Source organism: Hippopotamus amphibius, chromosome 5 (assembly GCF_030028045.1).
Source record: "Hippopotamus amphibius kiboko isolate mHipAmp2 chromosome 5, mHipAmp2.hap2, whole genome shotgun sequence".
NCBI lineage: Eukaryota > Metazoa > Chordata > Mammalia > Artiodactyla > Hippopotamidae > Hippopotamus > Hippopotamus amphibius.
The window spans coordinates 38811642-38830366 of NC_080190.1; the positions used below are offsets into that span (position 1 = coordinate 38811642).

Below are 18725 nucleotides of genomic sequence, written 5' to 3' on the forward strand. Positions count from 1 at the left end.
AAACAACAACAGAACAAGATAAAAAAAAAAGTCACAAAAGACAAACATAGTCCAACAATTATTAAATCCTCCAAAACGATTTAGTGGAGAGAAGAGATTATGATTTACAGTTCCAAATATCTTATCATCTGGGACCCTTTCCTCTTTGTCATCCTGTGTTCTTCCAGCATCTCCAGCTTCTGCATCTCTCTTTTACTAATTCCTTCTCTCAGCTTATAAACTCAGATTCTTCACACCTCTACTGTACCATATCTAGCCACGTGCTCCTACATAGCTGCCATCCGTTCTTCCTCTTCCTTTCTCATTCAAGTTCTTGAAGTTGCTATTCAACAATTTCACTTCTTTATCTTCCAGTCACTTATCTACCAACTCTCAGCCTGCCTCCTTCCTAATTTCCTTCCTTCCATATTTAATGACCACCCCATACATGGAAGCTATAGTACTAGATTTTTGGGATTTGGTGCAAGATAAGACAGACATGGTCTTTGCTGTCACAAAGCAAGAGTCTAATGGAGAATACAAACACATGCAAAGAGCATCACCATACAGTGTGGTAAGAGTCCAGCATGTCGTTAGAAATACTTAAGAAAGCTAGCAAGCCTGGACTCAGGTAGTCAAGAAAGCCTTCCTTGAGGAATTGACTATTAATCTTTTTAAAATTAATTAATTAATTTATTGGCTGCACTGGGTCTTCATTGCTGCACACGGGCTTCCTCTAGTTGCGGCGAGTGGGGCTACTCTTTGTTGCGGTTCGTGGGCTTACTGCGGTGGCTTCTCTTGTTGCATAGCACAGGCTTTAGGCATGTGGGCTTCAGTAGTTGCAGCATGCAGGCTCAGTAGTTGTGGTGCATGGGCTTAGTTACTCCGCGGCATGTGGGATCTTCCTGGCCCAGGGATCGAACCTGCGTCCCCTGCATTGGCAGGCAGATTCTTAACCACTGTGCCACCAGGGAAGTCCTTGACTATTAATCCTGAGACTAAAAGAATGAGGGAGGCTGGGAGAGCATCCTAGAAAAAAAAATGCTCAGAGGTACGTCGAAAGTTGTAGAAAAAAGTTCAGTCTGTCTGAAGTGTGGACTGCAGCAGCTGGGAAGAAAGGAGAGATGCTAAGAAGGACCAACTTATGCAGAGTCTCCTGAGTAATGTTAAAAAGTTTGAAGTAGCAGGATTGGATTTGTGTTCTGGTGAGGACACTTGGACCATGGAGTGTAAAATATACTGAAGGTAGCCAAGTGGGAATTCAGGAAAATCAGTTAGGAGAGTTTTGGCTGCAGTCCAGGAGAGAGATGTTGTCATGAGTGATAAATGTTAAAGGGGATGGAGCTCTGTGGCTGCATTCGAAAGATATATGTAAGGTAGAATAAGCAGAATTTGACAGTGGATTAGATCAGTGGTCCTAAACAGGCTGATGGTGATCTCCAGGGAGACCTGTGGCAATGTCTGGAGACATTCGAGGCAGAGGCCAATGATGTTACTAAACATCCCGCAATGCACAGGACACCCCCCAGGACAAAGAATTATCGGCTCTGAAATGTCAATAGTGCTTAGAGTGAGAAATCCTGGGCTAAGGATAACTTAACTATTTCAATAATGAGGCTACATCCAAGAAATCATTATTCACTGAAATCGAAGGCCTAAACAAAGGGAGATCAACTCGATGATCGGTGATGACTTGGCCATGATAGGGAGAGTGGGAGGGAGTTGCAGGAGGGAGGGGATATGGGGATATATGTATAAATACAGCTGATTCACTTTGGTGTACCTCAAAAACTGGTACAAGAGTGTAAAGCAATTATAGTTCAATAAAGAGCTTAAAAAAAAATCAAAGACCTAGTGGTTAGGAGAAAATGGTAGACATTTTGTACTAGTCTAACAATCTTTAGGATGTTAAGAAACATCATAGAGTTTTCTGTTATTGTTGCACTGAAATAAAACTAGTATAAGGCTGTTGCCGTTAACTCATGCCTTAGAAAAAGTTCTGCAAAATTTTAATTAAATTTAAATTTATATACTCAGCCAGGTAGTTTATGTTATCACTACTCTTCATTGTGGTGCATGGGCTTCTCACTGAGGTGGCTTCTCTTGTTGCAGAGCACGGGCTCTATGCGCTCGGGCTTCAGTAGTTGTGGAACGTGGGCTCAGTAGTTGCAACTTGCAGGCTCTAGACCGCAGGCTCAGTAGTTGTGGCACACAGGCTTAGTTGCTCCACAGTATGTGGGATCTTCCTGGAACAGGGATCAAACCCCTGCCCCCTGCATTGGCAGGTGGATTCTTAACCACTGCACCACCAGGGAAGTCCTGAAGCAAGTTTTTGTTTGAAAGGAAAGCATGGTCTCTCTCACTCCCCTATGTCCATGCTCACTCAGTTGTTGGTGTAACACATTTACCTTGTACTCAGTCTGGGTCTCACTGGACTCCCGCACAAGAGTCTACTGGAATTCTGTGTGCTGGGGCATCTCTAACACTATGTGCCAATGGAAAGGCAGAGAATTGCAGACTGAAGAATCCGTGGCTCTTTGCTCACATGCATGCTTCGTTGTCCCACTGGACTTCGCTTACAAAACACAAATTCAAAGATAAAATTATTAGGAATTTTAAGACAGTGACAGCTGAGTTAAACCAAGTTTAATGCTTCTGAGTGCCAGATTCTGTGTGACTATGTAGGCTGTACACCCGTAAAGCTGGACCTGATTCACCCTGATTTTCTTCCCTCTTCTTTGACTTTTCCATCACGCATGTTCACATCCAGCAGCAACTGGAGAGGAAAGGGAGAGTAAAATAACAGGTTACTAGGGGCTGCTGAAGCATAATGAGTTGGTATGTCGTCCTATCCAAGGAGACAGATAACCTCCTATCTCATCCCCAAGCTGCAAGGTCTGATTTCTTTCGCTCCTATCACGGAGCTCTTAAAAGTTTCCTGTCCTGAATTAGGATACCCTGCTAATCTGTGTGAGGTTTCTTCCAAGTTGTACAATGATACAGTCAATTGCATCTGGATCATTTTTGTCTTGTTTTTCCAAAGTAATTAGCTATTTTTCAGTATAAAAATTTCTCTATCTCTGTATATACACCCCCCTATATATGTATATACACACACGTGTTTCTGATTGTATAAGAAATCATGTTCACTGTAATATAATTCAAAATGCAGAGTAAAGACAAAAGAAATCATTTATAACCTCATCATGTACATATAATGACTGGATACATTTTGGTTTATATGCTTTTGGGCTTTTTCTATTTCCATGAACTATGTTTTTATAAAGATAAGTCCTTACTATGTGAACTATTTTGTAACTTACTTTTTTACTTAGCATTGTACTGTGAATTTATTTCCAAATCAATAAATACAAATAAATCATTTTTAATACCTAATAATATTTCATGTTATTGATATGCTATAGATTACTTAACCAATCCCTTGCTAATGGACATATATGTGGGTTACAATATTTGGCTATTATAAATAGTTCTCCAGAATATATCCTTTTATGTGTATCTGTTATAATTATTACCATCATCTGTTTATTCACTTTGGTTAAAACCTAGAAGTGAAATTCCTGGGTGATGTATAACACTTTACTGTCAAATATTAACTTATATAACAACCTCTTAGAAGTTACGGATGTTAGCGAAACATTAACATGAGTAAGAATCCATGTGTTTGCCCTGCTGTCTTTTCCATAAGACCTTCCTTACAGCAGTCATCTTTACAACCACTTAGCTTTAAGCAGCCACTCTAGCACATGGACGCTTGTTCTAATCCCTTAGAACGTCCCCGTGGTCAGCTTCTGATTTCCCACTTATTATGGGCCAGCAACGTACCACTGAAAATCAATTAAAACCCCTGGAGACAGAAACAGCTGATTGAACCAAAACTTGAAACGCTCATTCAAATACATGTTCATTCATTTTTTTGTTTTGTTTTTTATAAAATGCTTGCACTTTTTTTTTTTTTCAGATGTATTTCAATTTTTTTTGTGGAGTTTCAGACACACTTCTCTCAGGATTATGCACAGACAGCCTGGATCCATTCCATCATAGACTGTGTGACCATGCTCTGTGGTGAGTGTCTCCAGGGAGAGACAATTACTGGCTACCCTTGGACTGTACATGACAGTGACCTTCCACTGCCTTTGAGGACCAGTTTTTCTGAGTAGAAGGGCTATGGTAAAAATTGACTAGAACCGTATAAAAAGAAAAGTATGATCCTGCCTTTAGCCAAACACAATTAGACGTGATTTTGGAATTAACATTCTTGGCTGATGTTAGGTGGAGCAGGTAGTGAATACAGTTAGTTGGAGACATACCGTTTGGTTCTTCCACATGGAGGTAGGGAGCTGGGCATCACAGGGTTTGTCCCGTTTTTGGACACAGTTAACCATACGGTATATGCTTGCTTTCTTCTGAATTCTGTGGTTCCCTCATTCTACAGTCATGTAAACAGTCATTGCAAAGCACCCTTGAGCCATTTCAATCTGATCTCAATGTAATGAGTGCCGACAATATGTGCATCACATCTCATGTCCTGTTTTCACTCTCTTCCCTTCCCAGAGGGTTCAAAATCTGGTTCATGGAGTTAGTAACTCGTAAATAATGTCATCTATTCCATTCTAGGTACTGATTCGTATTTATTTTTAGAAAAATGTACATAATCAGGAATTGGCTGATTTGTGCTGAAATGTGTTTTCTTGGTTGGAAGGAATTTGAGTGAAATTCTGGGTTTCACGAGATGGCTAAATTGTCGCTACTGATAACAGCGGAAGGTCATAAGGGATCAAAAAATCATATCTTTGGGTTTTCTAGCCTGTCTTTTTTGTTTTTAACAAGTAAGATGATCACTTGGTTGTCAGGCTCAGATGATTAGCCACAGCCTTTGTGTGGGCACGCCAAGACAGGGTTTATCTTTCATGGAGGATCCAGGTGGCTCAGTTTTCTCACTGTTATCTTTTGGAGAATATTTATAATCCCCCAAAGAGGAATAAAAGGCCTTCAGTGACCACTGTGGTCACAATGACCACATGAGACATTGAGCTAAACCAGGGTCATGTTAGATGCAGCATATTTAAGTTCTATTCAAGGTCTTGAGGCCTCTTGTATCGAATTACCATATACCCGTTTGCTCTCCTGGTGACATTAGTTGAGTTCAGAGTATGGACAAGAGGCTGTAGAATCACATCTGGGACACCCATGGGGGCCATATCTGCCCTATGATGAACAGAGAAGTGAACATTTTTCATTGAGTTTAGTATACATTTTGTCACTTTCCAATAGCCATAGCAACATCAGCCTAGAGAATTATATACATTTTCAGGAGATTTGCTCATTCCTATTCTCCAGAGGGTATATATGCAGCCAGCCACCATTCTAACTAGACGGGATGCTAAGCTGATGACTGATTCTACCATGTACATTTGAGTCAGGCCTGATTTTAACCCAATGGATGTAAAAATTACACTCCAGAGATACCCAGAGAATTGGCTCTTCTGATCTTGTTACTAGGAGTACTGGTGTCAGCATGAATTGTTCTTTAGGAAGAAATTCACACCTCTGCCATCAGTCTGAGAGACTCAAGGAGCCAGAATAACCAGGGTGAAATAACCCTGCACTCAGTGTCAGATTCCTTGAGCTTTATACTTTTTGGTGATCTTGGGTATGTCATATTTCCCTGAACTTCAATTTCTTTTTGGTCTCTTCCAGCTTTAATTATTATTCTATAAACCTGGAAGTTGGCACAATTCTGACACATTGTTAAACCCCAAACAGAGTGAGGCCAACCAAAATGTCATCATGGCATTTCCTAGATTTCCCGAGCTTTGCTTTCTCAACCACAGGGTTTCCAAAAGCCGGGAAGCAGTGCCAGATTGTGAAATTATTCTTTCTCTCCCTGGCCTTTTCCTACATAACACTGCTGCCCACACAGTGTTGCCCACTTTCCTTCTCCATCGTTTACCTACCATAATTATTGTTAATTGTGGATAATCAACTATAAGAGACATACAAGGCACGTTGCTGTGCAGGTAACATGTAGTTTAAAGGAGCTGATTCGCTGTTTAAAAAAACACCCCGCAGTCCTAGGATTGTGACTGTCATAGAATGGAGATGTGAAATGAGCGGTCAAATGCTAGTCAGGAGACGTGATTGTAATTCCAGCTTTGCTGCTTATTCTCTGTGGGACTATGCACAAGTCATTTCCTCTCTCCTTGGTTTCCAAATCTGTAGAATGAGTGGGGCGGGCTCGAGATTTTGAAGATGGATGGTTCTCTGCTCTGCCAGTGCAGCACCACAGCCTTTCCACAGTGCCCTCAAGGCCTTTGTGTTGAACCTATTTATTATTGTTTTTGAAGCTCCACTTGGGAGTGTTGTCAGTAACCATTTTTCCTGTCAAGTGGGAATCATGCTGGGTGGCTTGCTTGCATCTACTGGTCTCATCCTGGGCTCATTTGCCACCAGTCTGAAGCATCTCTACCTCACTCTGGGAGTTCTTACAGGTAAGGGCACTTTGTACCACCCTTCTCACCCCACCCTATCCAGGGGTTGTCAAGCCCACCAACAGAGCAGTAATTCATAAAATGTTCATTTTGTTCGATGCATAATTTAGCTGAATGTCTGCCTTCCTAGCAGTTAAACAAAAGGACTAGAAACGCAATGGACTGTTGTCATGTGATGAAAATGTATCACCACTTTAATTCACATGACAACAGTGACGGCTTGCTTTCCCTTGGGCAGCCGTGTATGGCTGTGACATTGGTCAGGGCAACATAAATTTTTGGCAATGTTCATTCTCCCAGCATCTTTGCCAAGACACTGAAATACTATCTGTGGTTGATCTGAGTTGCCCCTACTTTATCGTGAGTACCACTGTCCAATAAATGGAGGGTTACCATTTTAAGAAGAAAGCCCCTTGTAAATAGTCTTACCCGACACATCCTCTTTCGATGTTATGGATGTATACTTTAGAGAATGAAGCCCGTAGAAAGAGAAGCAACCAATGTGTATCCCATAAATCACACTTACAGGGACTGCATAGGATCGAGGTGGGCTTGGGTGGTCGGACTGGAGCAGCAGTTTTTTGCCCCATCACTCAGAGGGGAGGGTCACACTAACTCTTGTCTGGGCCACGGGGGTAGCAGGATCAGGCCTGTAAAAGATATAAGCTCATGGCGGGGTTATGAATCTAGCTCTGTCCGCTAAAAATGTATCTGTCCCCTGTCACCCGAAGAGCCTGACTGCTAGGGTGTCCCGTCATCCAGTTTACCAGGAGCTATCCTAGTATGGGTGCTGGAAACCTCACATCTGGGAAATCCCTCAGTCCAGGCCAATTGGGCTCGTTGCTCACCCTGCTCTGCAGATGGGAACTAGAGCTGAAGGCAGTCCTCCTTGTCCTTCCTTGACATTTAAATCCCGGGTTTGAAATAAAGCCCTTCAGATTTTCTTGACTTACAAGGCATAGAAGTGGAAAATCTTGAAGAGGCTTTCTGCTGACTTTAAGGGATAGTTTCAGGTTGCTATGTGTACATGCTATGTCTGTGTATGAAACTGGCACCGTGTTTTCTAATATGTGAAATTAGTCTGGAACTTTCATGGGGTCCCATATGCTATTTGAACCCAGATTCCAGAGTGGTCCGGTTATCAGAGTTGTGTCTTCATGGGCAGTGAGGAGTTGAAGTAATTTAATAAGTATTGTTAAATTATCCAGAGATATTTTCTTTAAATTAATTTTAATTTATTAAAAAAGAAATACTGGTGGGGAGAATAAATCTCTTAGGTCAGTGTTATCCTGACTTTCTAGTTAATTCAAATGTAGCTTGTATAATAGTTTTCAGATTCTTCATTTTATTTTGCTTAAGTCACATTCCCTTGAGGCTTTTCTTCCCAAGAAGAAAGTCATACATATGCCATGCTTGCCAAATTGTGGGTGACTGGTGAGGGGAGACTCATTTTCAGCTTGTGTAGAAAGCCGTTTTAAAAGGGTTTATTTGATGGTCAGATCCTCTTTAATGCAAACAGTCTGATTCCGAGCCATGTTCTTTTAGTGGCTGTTCACGGCGTGCCACCAGCACTCACAGAGTTCTCTTTATCCCCAGGTCTTGGATTTGCACTTTGTTACTCTCCAGCTATTGCCATGGTTGGCAAGTATTTCAGCAGACGGAAGGCCCTTGCTTATGGGATCTCCATGTCGGGAAGTGGCATTGGCATCTTCATCCTGGCTCCTGTGGTTCAGCTCCTTATTGAACAATTTTCCTGGAGGGGAGCATTGCTCATCCTTGGGGGCTTCGTTTTGAATCTATGTGTTTGTGGTGCCTTGATGCGGCCAATTACTCTGAAAGAGGACCAGACAACTCCAGAGCAGAACCATGTCTGTAGAACTCAGACACAAGACTTTCAGCGGGCGTCTCCCTGTTCGACTTGGACTAAAGAATGGGTGCAGACCTGCCTCTGTGGCTCTTTGCAGCAGGAATACAGTTTTTTACTCATGTCAGACTTTGTTGTGTTGGCCATCTCTGTTCTGTTTATGGCTTATGGCTGCAGCCCTCTCTTTGTGTACTTGGTGCCTTATGCTTTGAGTGTCGGAGTGAGTCACCAGCAAGCTGCTTTGCTTATGTCCATACTTGGGGTGATTGACATTATTGGCAACATCACATTCGGATGGCTAACCGACAGAAGGTAAAATCCGTGAAAATACTATTGGTTCCCCACCAGGAACTTTAAGCTTCGAGTCTCCCCTCATCACCTTACCCTCTGGAATACCTAGGTCTGAATAATGTTAACAGGTTTTCAATATCTGAAGGCAACTCCCTTGTTGGTTCTTCTAGTCAGAGGTCGGCAAACATTTTTGTAAAGGGACAGATATTAAACAGACAAAGTCACATTGGCTTTGTGGGCCGTATGATCCCAACTACCCAACTCTGCTGTTGTAACACAAAAGCAGCTATAGAAATATGTGACCAAAGGAGAGTGGCCATGTTCCAATAAAACTTTACTTAAGGACACTGAAATTTTAATTTCTCATACAGTTTTTATATGTCACAAAATTATATTGTTCTTTTGATTTTTTCCAATCATTCAAAAATGGGAGAACCATTCTTAGTTCACAATCCAATAAAACAAGTGGTGGGCTGGATTTGGCCATAGTTTGCTGACACCAGTTCTACATTGTTTAGGATGGTGGGTATGTCTAAATGGTAGGAGCAAAGTTCTGGTGACAAATTTAATTCCATTCTAAGTCAAGTCAGTCCTCCGGTGAGACAACTTGTGTCTGGACATTGTGGTTTTAGTTTCTTTTGAACAACCACAGAGAGTGGCTGGCAATAGAGACAGAAACAGACTCCATTCCAGGCAAGAGGATTAGGTCAATAATAACACATTATCTGTAGCCGCATATTTATTTTTGACAGTGCAAATAGCAAATACTTTCATTATAATTTTAGACTTAGAAACCAAAGTTATAAGAAATCTACTGAGTAGTTTCTTCAGTTAATGCTAATCTGTTTGGATTGAAGAGAGCAAACTACTCATATTCTCTTAAATGATAGGCTCTTCGCACTTGAGCTGCATATGACCTGGGAGAGCTACCATCCTGAGGCTTCTCACACGTTATGTCTTTGGGAACTAATCAGGATCCAACTGCCATTCTCCAGTGTCATGAATGTAATATTTAGGATTAAATCCACATTTTTAATGGTTAAGGAGTTGGGGGGAGAGCAAAGGGTATCTATCTTTACAATCAAATAACTCAACAAGAAGCAGCCTGGTATAAGTCTGAAAGAGGGATCTCTAGTCTGAGATATACAAGACCTAAGTTCTTGTGCTGGCTCTGTCCCATGTTATCCTGTGACCTAGAGAAAATCACCTAACCCTCAGATCCTCAGGGATCTTCATCTGTAGAATGGGCCAGTTCAATATTTTCCTATGGACCCTATAGCATTTTGTGAGGCTTAAGTGAGATTGTGGGCAGAAAAACATTTGTAAAGCATAAATTGCTGGTGCTGATATTATACAGAATCTTTAAAATAATTGGTATCACAGATGGGTTTGGATCTACAAAGGGAAATGTTCATGAAAGTACCACTGGAGAGGTCTTGAAATAAGACTTAGTCCTAATACAAAACCTTCATAATCTCTGGCAAATCATTTTTATTTCTTCATATCATGACTTCCTCTTTGTATAATCACTTGGGTTATTGAGCATATATGACATGCCAGAGACTGACGGATGACATATCTGAAAGCATGTAATATGGTAGACTTCTAGGAAGTATTAGTCTCCTGACCCTCTAGGAATTATTTCACAACTATCCTTGAACAACCCTGTGAGATAGGCAACCTCCCCATTTTATAGCTAAAGGGATTGAGGTTAGAGTTAGGCAGTTAGTAGGTGGTAGAATTGGATTCAAACTTATATCTTTCTAATATTAGAACATAGGGTATTTTATACCATACCATGCTTCCTGGGAAGATACATTCTTACATTTGCATATATCAAAAGAAAGATAGGAAGGCAATGTAGAAAACACACAATGGGGAGGCTGTCTCTATAAATAACTGCAGTGCTTACTGCTACATGGGCGTGGTGCTAGAGCTCTTTGATAGAACCTGTGCATCCTGCACTCATTCTTGGTCTTCACATCCACAGGTGTCTGAAGAATTACCAGTATGTTTGCTACCTCTTTGCCATCGGACTGGATGGGCTCTGCTATCTCTGCCTCCCAATGCTTCAAAGTCTCCCCCTGCTTGTGCCTTTTGCTTGTACTTTTGGCTACTTTGATGGTGCCTACGTGACTTTGATCCCAGTAGTGACCGCAGAAATCGTGGGGACCACTTCTTTGTCTTCAGCACTTGGCGTGGTATACTTCCTCCACGCAGTGCCATACTTAGTGAGCCCACCCATTGCAGGTAAGTTTCCAGAAAGAACCCCCAGTCACCTCTTCTCTGTCATACTGATGTGAAAACAGTGAACTCACACACACACGATGAGGATTGGAAGTAAGTTGCGAAGAGTGAAAGAGAAAGGGATGCCAGTGCCACCAGAACATCATGGTCTCACCTACATCCTTGTTTTGTAATCTTCCTCCAACTAACTGGGGGACCTTAGCGTTCTTGGAAAGAAAAAGTCCCAAATTAGGATCTTGATTCCATTCCACACTAATGATGGGAGCAATGGAATGAAGCAGCTGTTCAGACTTATAAATCAGTTGGGCACATTCAGAGGGACGGCTGGCAGGAGAACAGGATTCCAATAGAGGCTGAAATGATAAAGTGCAATGTCATAGTGGAGTGTCTTGAGTGGCAGCCGAAGGAGCTGGGGCCCTATACGCTTCAGAGAATATGGATAGTATTACAGCTTTTGTGCAAAGGGGTAATAGAGTAAAGAGTATATTTTAGAAAACACGATCAAGCAATTGATCTGGTACTTTAGGGGAGAAAGAGGATTTCATTCTAATAGTTCAAGAGCCATCTAATAAAGACCTGAACTAAGGCTGCTGCGGCAGAAATGAGAATGAGCTCTGGGGGCAAGGAGGAAATTTTAGGAAAAAAAAATCAACTGAATTTAGCATGTGGGGAGGAAGGAGGGAAAGAAATCCAGGATAACTTAGGAGATAGTGGTATGGTTGAAAGAAATCAGGAAATTGGAGAGAGTAGCTTTGCCAGAAAAATACTAAATTTAATGTTTAGACATATTCAGATATCTGAAATACCCAATAAAATGCTCAGTAGCACTGTTTAAGGATGAAATCTGAGTGTTAGAGAGAGGCCAGATTTGGATATACAGGTTTGGGACTCAAGATAAAGCATCTAGAATGTTTTGAAAACTGTAAAATGATATAAAAATTAAAAACATGATTAAATAAGTAATTCAACAAATATTCATTGTATGCATTAAGTAATTCAACAAATATTTATTGCATACATTAACCTGCATCAGAATCCCCAGGACCCTTGTTCGAATGTAGATTCCTGGACCCTCCCTCTGTGGGTGGGTCCAGGAATCGACATTCTCATCCAGTTTTCTTGTGATGCTCCTGTACACTAAAGATTGAGAATAAACAGTCCAGATTATTACCTGCCTGAATTAAAAATGAGAGTGCCTGAAGACAGGTAAAAGTGAAATGGACCAAACATTTGCTTAGAAGGAAGGAAGGGAATTTTTTGAAGAAGGCAGGATTTCTGCTTTAGCTGCTGTTGTGAGTAGAATGTTCAGGTTATTTCCAAACCCCAGCAATTGCTAAAGCATCAAACCAGGGGAAATTGTGACTGTTGGACTGCTGCAGATGAAAATTCCTGCTCAGTTTAAACTCCATGGTAAAGGATTATATGTTTAGTGCTTCATTTTTGAAAAATGTCCCCCAAATGTTCCCACATCTTCCCTCCATAGCCAGTTTTTGTATTTACCAACCTTTAGGAACAGTGTAATTCTGTAAAAAAGTCATAAGACATAAGTTGGGATTCCTGGATCCTTTTTTTAAACCATGACCTTCTTTTGGCAAATCAGACTTTATACTCATTGCCAGGTACTAGAGGATTAGCATGTGAGTTCCTATTTAATACTTCTCTTATTTAATTACTTTTAAGATGACAACACTCTACTCAGTCTCTTCTGTTTTCTGCTACAGCAATGCACAAGTAAATCACATGATAACTAAAATATTTGAAAGTAGTTTGAACTGCATGAAACTTTATGGGGCTTCTAACAATTTTTGCATGCCATTTTTGACTAATAGTTTTGAAGTAGGTGAGAGGAGAAATCATATATTTCTCTGGCAGATTTTCTTGGCATATAAGTAAAGTTTGGAGGAATTTAAAAAACCTTTTTAGAATTTGAAAAAGAATAGAAACATGTATGTGTACAACTGAATCACTTTGCCATACACCTGAAACTAACACAACATTGTTAATCAACTATACTCCAATATAAAAAAAATTTTTTTAATAAAAAAACCTTTTAAATCACAAAATAATTTCCTGCCAAGATCTAATTTTATCCCATTGAGTCTCTGATTATTGTGACTATATTTTGCATATCATATGCTCTGATTCGCCTCAAAATTTAGAGCTGGAATAGATACTGTGGTTAATTTGTTGCGATAAGAGATAAAGAAAAAAAGCTGTGGTTGTAGAATTATGCTTTCTGAAGTTTGCATTTGAAACTTTAAGATGGCCCAAAGATCTGATTTTCAAACTGGATGGGGTACAATGACTGGATCCAACAGAAAATTTGGCTTTTGCTTAATCTAGAAGCACGTTCTGTTACTCAAGAAAGACATCATAGGGGGGCTGGGAATACTACTACTAGCATTCTGTACAATTACATTCTCTTAACACCGGAGATCAAGAAAGAATCCCAACATCGGTAATTCGAATGATGCTATTTTTAGCTTTTCTACCCTATTTCATGGGATTAATAATAATAATTAATATTTATTGTGACTACTAAGAATGTGACACTTCCAGGCACTTTATATAATAATAACAATCCATTGGAGAAATTTCCCTAGAAAGTAGAATGCATTTTTCAGTTGCTGCACAATACTTTTAGGACATCTGCTTTTTGTGTCAAAATTATAGTGGTGGTGGTAGCAATCTACTGTTATTATCCTCACAAATTATTAGATTTGAGAGTTGGTAAATAACTGAATTTTCAACTCAACAATATCATTTTGCTGTTGCTTGTTACAGGATGGCTTGTAGATACGACTGGCAGCTACACTACAGCGTTTCTTCTCTGTGGATTTTCAATGATATTTAGTTCTGTGTTGCTTGGCTTTGCTAGACTTGTAAAGAAGATGAAAAAGCCCCAGCTGCGGTTCCTTGCCAGAGAATCAGATCCCAAGCTGCAGCTATGGACCAATGGATCAGTGGCTTACTCTGTAGCAAGAGAATTAGATTGGAAAGATGGGGAATCTGTGGCTATAGCAATGCTTGGTTCCAGCCCCACATGATCAAAGGCCTTGAGCTTGGGAATCTTCAGGGCTGAGAGAGGTGGGACCACTGTACTGTACATGTTTCTGAAGGATTTTATTTTGGCAGAAGTATTGCCTTCCAAGGAAATTTACCGTTTTGTTAATATGTTTGTAGGGGGAAAATAGAAAATAACAAAGCAAGCTGGACTGGCTCAGAGTTCCCCCATTTGGGACTTGTACTCACAATTGAATCACATCTTTTGGGCAATGAGCATCACGCCATGGAGAATGTTAGGACATAGCTGATATAATTAGCTGTAAATAGGGGTAATTTCAAGGTATGACCAAAGCCGTTGACACTGGGAGCAGCTTTGTTTCAAACTCTATGCCCCTCCATCTTCCTTCCTTAGAAGGTAAACAGAAACATTGATGTGTAGGTTTCTTTATGCTGTTTAGAGAAGGGGGCCGTATTAATCATTGCCTTTTGAATAATCTAAAGTACTCTTCAACAACCTTGTTTCAAATGCTAATGAGAAACTTTCTTGGGAAGAAGGTTTGGCATTCTCACCTTCCACCACCACTGAGAGCTCTTTACCTCTGACCAGACACTCACCTCTGCTGCTAACACGCATAGTACTTACTCTAAACTGAGTAGAACACACCAAGACACATGGGCGATTTCTAAATCTTACCAGAAATGTTAACACTAACATTTCCTTTTTTTTTTTTCCCCTTTAGAAATGGAGTGTTTATTTAAACTGTAGACAATTCTTGTTAGGAATGGAAAAATGTTGGCTACATTCCCACTGGGCAGGAATTGAATTCTTGAATCAGCAGGTCTCTAGTGAGAGTTTTCTTTTCAGATCAGGCATTCAGGTTCATCATTAGCCAAAACAGGACTTGGGAGTTTTGCCTGAAAAATATAATCCTAGAGATATTCTGAAGGTGAGATTCCTTTCTCCTGGTGTTAATCTTTATTCCAGTGTCCACTGCTCTTTGTCTCTTTACAATCACTGGAAACCTGGTGGACCTTTTCAGCTGGGTGAGAAGGCTTTGGGGGTTAACCTCACAGCATAGCCTTCTCACAAATTATAGCTTTGGTCAGGGGAGAGGGAGGACAAGGTTAAGAAGGCTGGTGGTGTGTTGTTTTACAGTTTATAGAACTCTTTCACATACCTTAACTCATTGGATTATAGTTTACTCTTTCCCAAGTACCGTACTTTCCTGTGGTTTGGGATTAAAGTCTTCAGATTGAAGAGGGAGGCCATGATGAGAGAAAAGAAAGGCCAGATCCCCCAGCCCGTCTCCAACCATTTTAAGTTCTCTGAGTTATAATCCTGAATCCCAAATCATGTTGCACCTGTAACACAGGGGCAAGTTATACAACTGAAAGGGGATTTTAATTACTCCAAAATTTAAAATCTGAACCTCAAGGAACTATTTTGACCCTGAAGGCCATTCAATCCACTGTCCCCTGAGAGGTCTCACAAATGCCTTGCCAGGGGTACTGAGAGAAAAAACACAGCCATGAGGAAGACCCAGGGTTGACTGACCACATTCAGCAAGAATCATTGCCTATAACTGGATTATTTCAAAAATTACATATTAATATGTTGCTTTCAGAATGAAATACTGACTTGATTTGATGGCAGAAAACTAATATCTCATTGGTGTTTTCCAAAGAGAAAACAGGAATGTTTCCTGTTATCTTTATACTTGGTTCAAGAATTTAGTTGTGAAACCACTTATTGTCATTTGCAATTTAAAAACAATATTTGGAAAATATCTGTAAACAGTCAAAGTTTAGATGAAGTTTTATGTGTTTGGAATAGCACTTTACACTAAATGTCATTTCTTGAATCTTCAAGCCTAAAATTTTTTTGAAATATAAAGAGTTATAAATATTCTGATACATATTTTTTCCTAGTGATGATCACAGTAAAATTTTGTTCATCTGGTTCTGCAATGTAATTCTGTAAAGTGTTATAAGTATTCATGAAAAATGAGCATAGAGATCAGAGCTTTTAAAAATTTATATAAAATATTTGTGATATTCTGATTTTATACATGCATTCATTTGTATTTTACTTTTCTTTTTGGAACAGCATTTTTAGAAAACCAGTAAGGAAAATATAGATCTCAGAGGTTACCATTGTCATCTACACAAAATTTTACTGTTACATTCCCCGTGCCTATACTGTGTATTTCAGAATGGAGATTCATGGGAGTGATGTGTTTGTTTTATGGAATCAAGAACAAAATTGTGGCGGAATGATTTTACATCTTAAATATTTTCTTTCTATCACTGAAAGTTCTACTTTGAAATTGAGTAGAAAAGCAAAAGAAATGTTTAACTTCCGTAGATACACTGTACCATTTGGCCTTTTTTCAGATTGTGATTTCACTAATAGATCAGATATTTATGATAATATATTCTTATTTCAAAAGCACAATAAAATGAGTTTATAGTCGTGTTTGGAAATGCATTTTTCCCCTGCACAAGGGGTTTGGATTGGATTGTGAGTGGGTCTGTCTGGATTATGCCAAGATGTAACTGGCATATAAAGATGTGGTAAGCAGTCAAATAATTTACAAAAACCAAAACCATTGACTGAGTACTTCCAGTGTGTTAGCTATTATGTTGAGCACTTCTTATGCACTGTTTTATTAATCCCCATAATAATCTATATCATCACCATTTAGTAGACCTGGAAAGTGAGGCATCAGGTCCCACGGCTTCTGACTCAGTAGTCAGTGCACTCGAGTGCCTGGAATGCATTCCTATAAAACTAGGAAGCTGTCTGATGCTGAGTCTGCCTCCCTCCCTCTGCAGCTACTTGAATCATCTTCTCACGTGGGTTCAAGAAACCATTTAGAAATAAGCCCTTCCTTTGGTGGATTAAATCCTTTGGGTTATGCTTCAATCTTCTAATTAGTATCGATGGGAATCCTGGAATGGAGATTTCCAAGAGTGTTCCCAAGAGTCTGGTTCTATTGAGACCACTACTTCCAGGCTAAGTGATTTAATTTGCTGTCTATTGATCCAGGCTCCTCTTTGGGAGCATTTGTGTGGGGGAATGTGGGGAAGGTTGGGGAGCACGCTTTTTCCCACTTTCCACATTGCCAAAGTCACGCTTTCTCAGTCAGGAGGTGAGTTCTTTCTGAAGTGCCCGCACCATTGCCCAGGGATGATGAAGATGATATCTATTTGGCACTCACCTTCCTGGTCCCAATAGGTCTAATTCAGAAATTATTTGTTGAAATGAAATAGTGTGAATTCAAGATACATATTTGAGTTTCTCTTCTCATACTTCAAAATTTGAGTCTTTTTTTTTTTTTTAATTCCACCAAATAATACATATATATATACCTGTTGCCAGAGCAGCTACCAGGAAGAGATGACTGGGATTTTGTCCCATTAGCACAAAGAAATATTTGGTGGGAGGAGTGGGAAAAATATTAAATAATGATAAAAAGACTGCTGTTTAAAACATTTTATTATGAAACTTTCCAAACATATACAAAACCAGAAAGAAAAGTACAGTAAAGCTGGTGTACCATCCCCCAGCACCTACAATTATCCTCCCCTTTCCCTCTGGCCCGATAAAGCCATCTGAAATATGTTGACAGAACATGGCTTCCTTCAGTTGTCAAGGAATAACTAAACTTGGCAAGAACAGGCTACGGAGGGTGTGGGTGGTCAGTATCATCTATTAAAGAGCCACATCATTACCTACAAAGCTGATGGGGACCGCTTTCTCACTGTGGGCTTCCTTCAGGTGCCTGAATTGCAGGCTAAAACTCTTCCTCCTTCTTTCCCAGCCCCTATGTGATCTTTCTACCTGAAGCTTAAGGAGGTGTCAAAATAAGTGAAAAGTGCTTCTAAATTCTGGAAAAGAGTGACTATTATGACTGCCATCATTACTCTTATTTAAATGTCAGAGGCCTCTTTGAGGGATGCAGGACCTAGGATTGGTCTAAAATTAAATATAAAGCACTTTAGTTTTGAGGAGTTAATGTATGTTCCACTTAAGATATGCACTGACATTAAAAGGCATTAAAATTAGCATTTTAAAATGCAGCTCGTATAACGTTTTCCCATAAAACTGTTTCTATTGTGATGGCAGGTTAGGTCTTTTCCCACTGATACATGTAATGATGGAAAAGTTAGTGGTCCCAATCCCAGGAAAAGTGAAGATGTATTCTCAGTCTCTGTTTTTTTCCACAGGGCCTTGAGCAGAGTCTGTTTCAGGTGGGGAAGGAGGTCTTAGTGGGGGAAAGGGATGTAGGGTACCTGAGGTTCCAGTGGACACTGAAGGCCTCTGGATCTCTAAATGTGCCATTTCCTGCCCAAGCAGAGACGGAACAATTCGGACATCTGACTCTAGTTTCTAAAGTTCGAACAGGGAAGGGAAAATCCTTTTTAGAATCACCAATGTTATACGTTGGAATATGACCCTGTTGGGCTACACTCTTCCCACTCACTACACTGCAGTGCCCTGTTCTATCTGTTTCCCAGGCCATTTTCCATATGTGGATCCCTCGGAATACTCACTTCTCATCTTTTGGGCCACAGTTTAAATGTCACTTCCCTAGAAAGTCTGTCCTTAACCATTGCCTCCATCTAAATTACCTCTCCCGCCATCACCACTCACATGACTTGTTCTCATAGCGCCCTGTTCTTTCCCATCAAAGAATGTATTTTAATCATAATTGCATATTCATTGGTGTGTTTATTTTTAAATGTCACCTCCACAAAACCACAACTTTCTGAGGATAGGGATCATACTGACTGACCACTGAGTCCAGCGCCTAATCCATAGT

General features: G+C 40.1%; 1 protein-coding gene across 1 annotated transcript in view; it reads left to right on the forward strand.

The window, feature by feature from the left end:
* SLC16A12 (solute carrier family 16 member 12) overlaps positions 1-14225 on the forward strand; it is an 81871-nt gene extending 67646 nt beyond the window's left edge. The window contains 5 exon segments of the mRNA XM_057734073.1: positions 3962-4065; positions 6348-6491; positions 8088-8667; positions 10637-10896; positions 13678-14225. Coding sequence (XP_057590056.1) covers positions 3962-4065; positions 6348-6491; positions 8088-8667; positions 10637-10896; positions 13678-13940 — 1351 coding nt within the window. The 3' untranslated portion in view covers positions 13941-14225.
* Positions 14226-18725: the final 4500 nt, after the last annotated feature.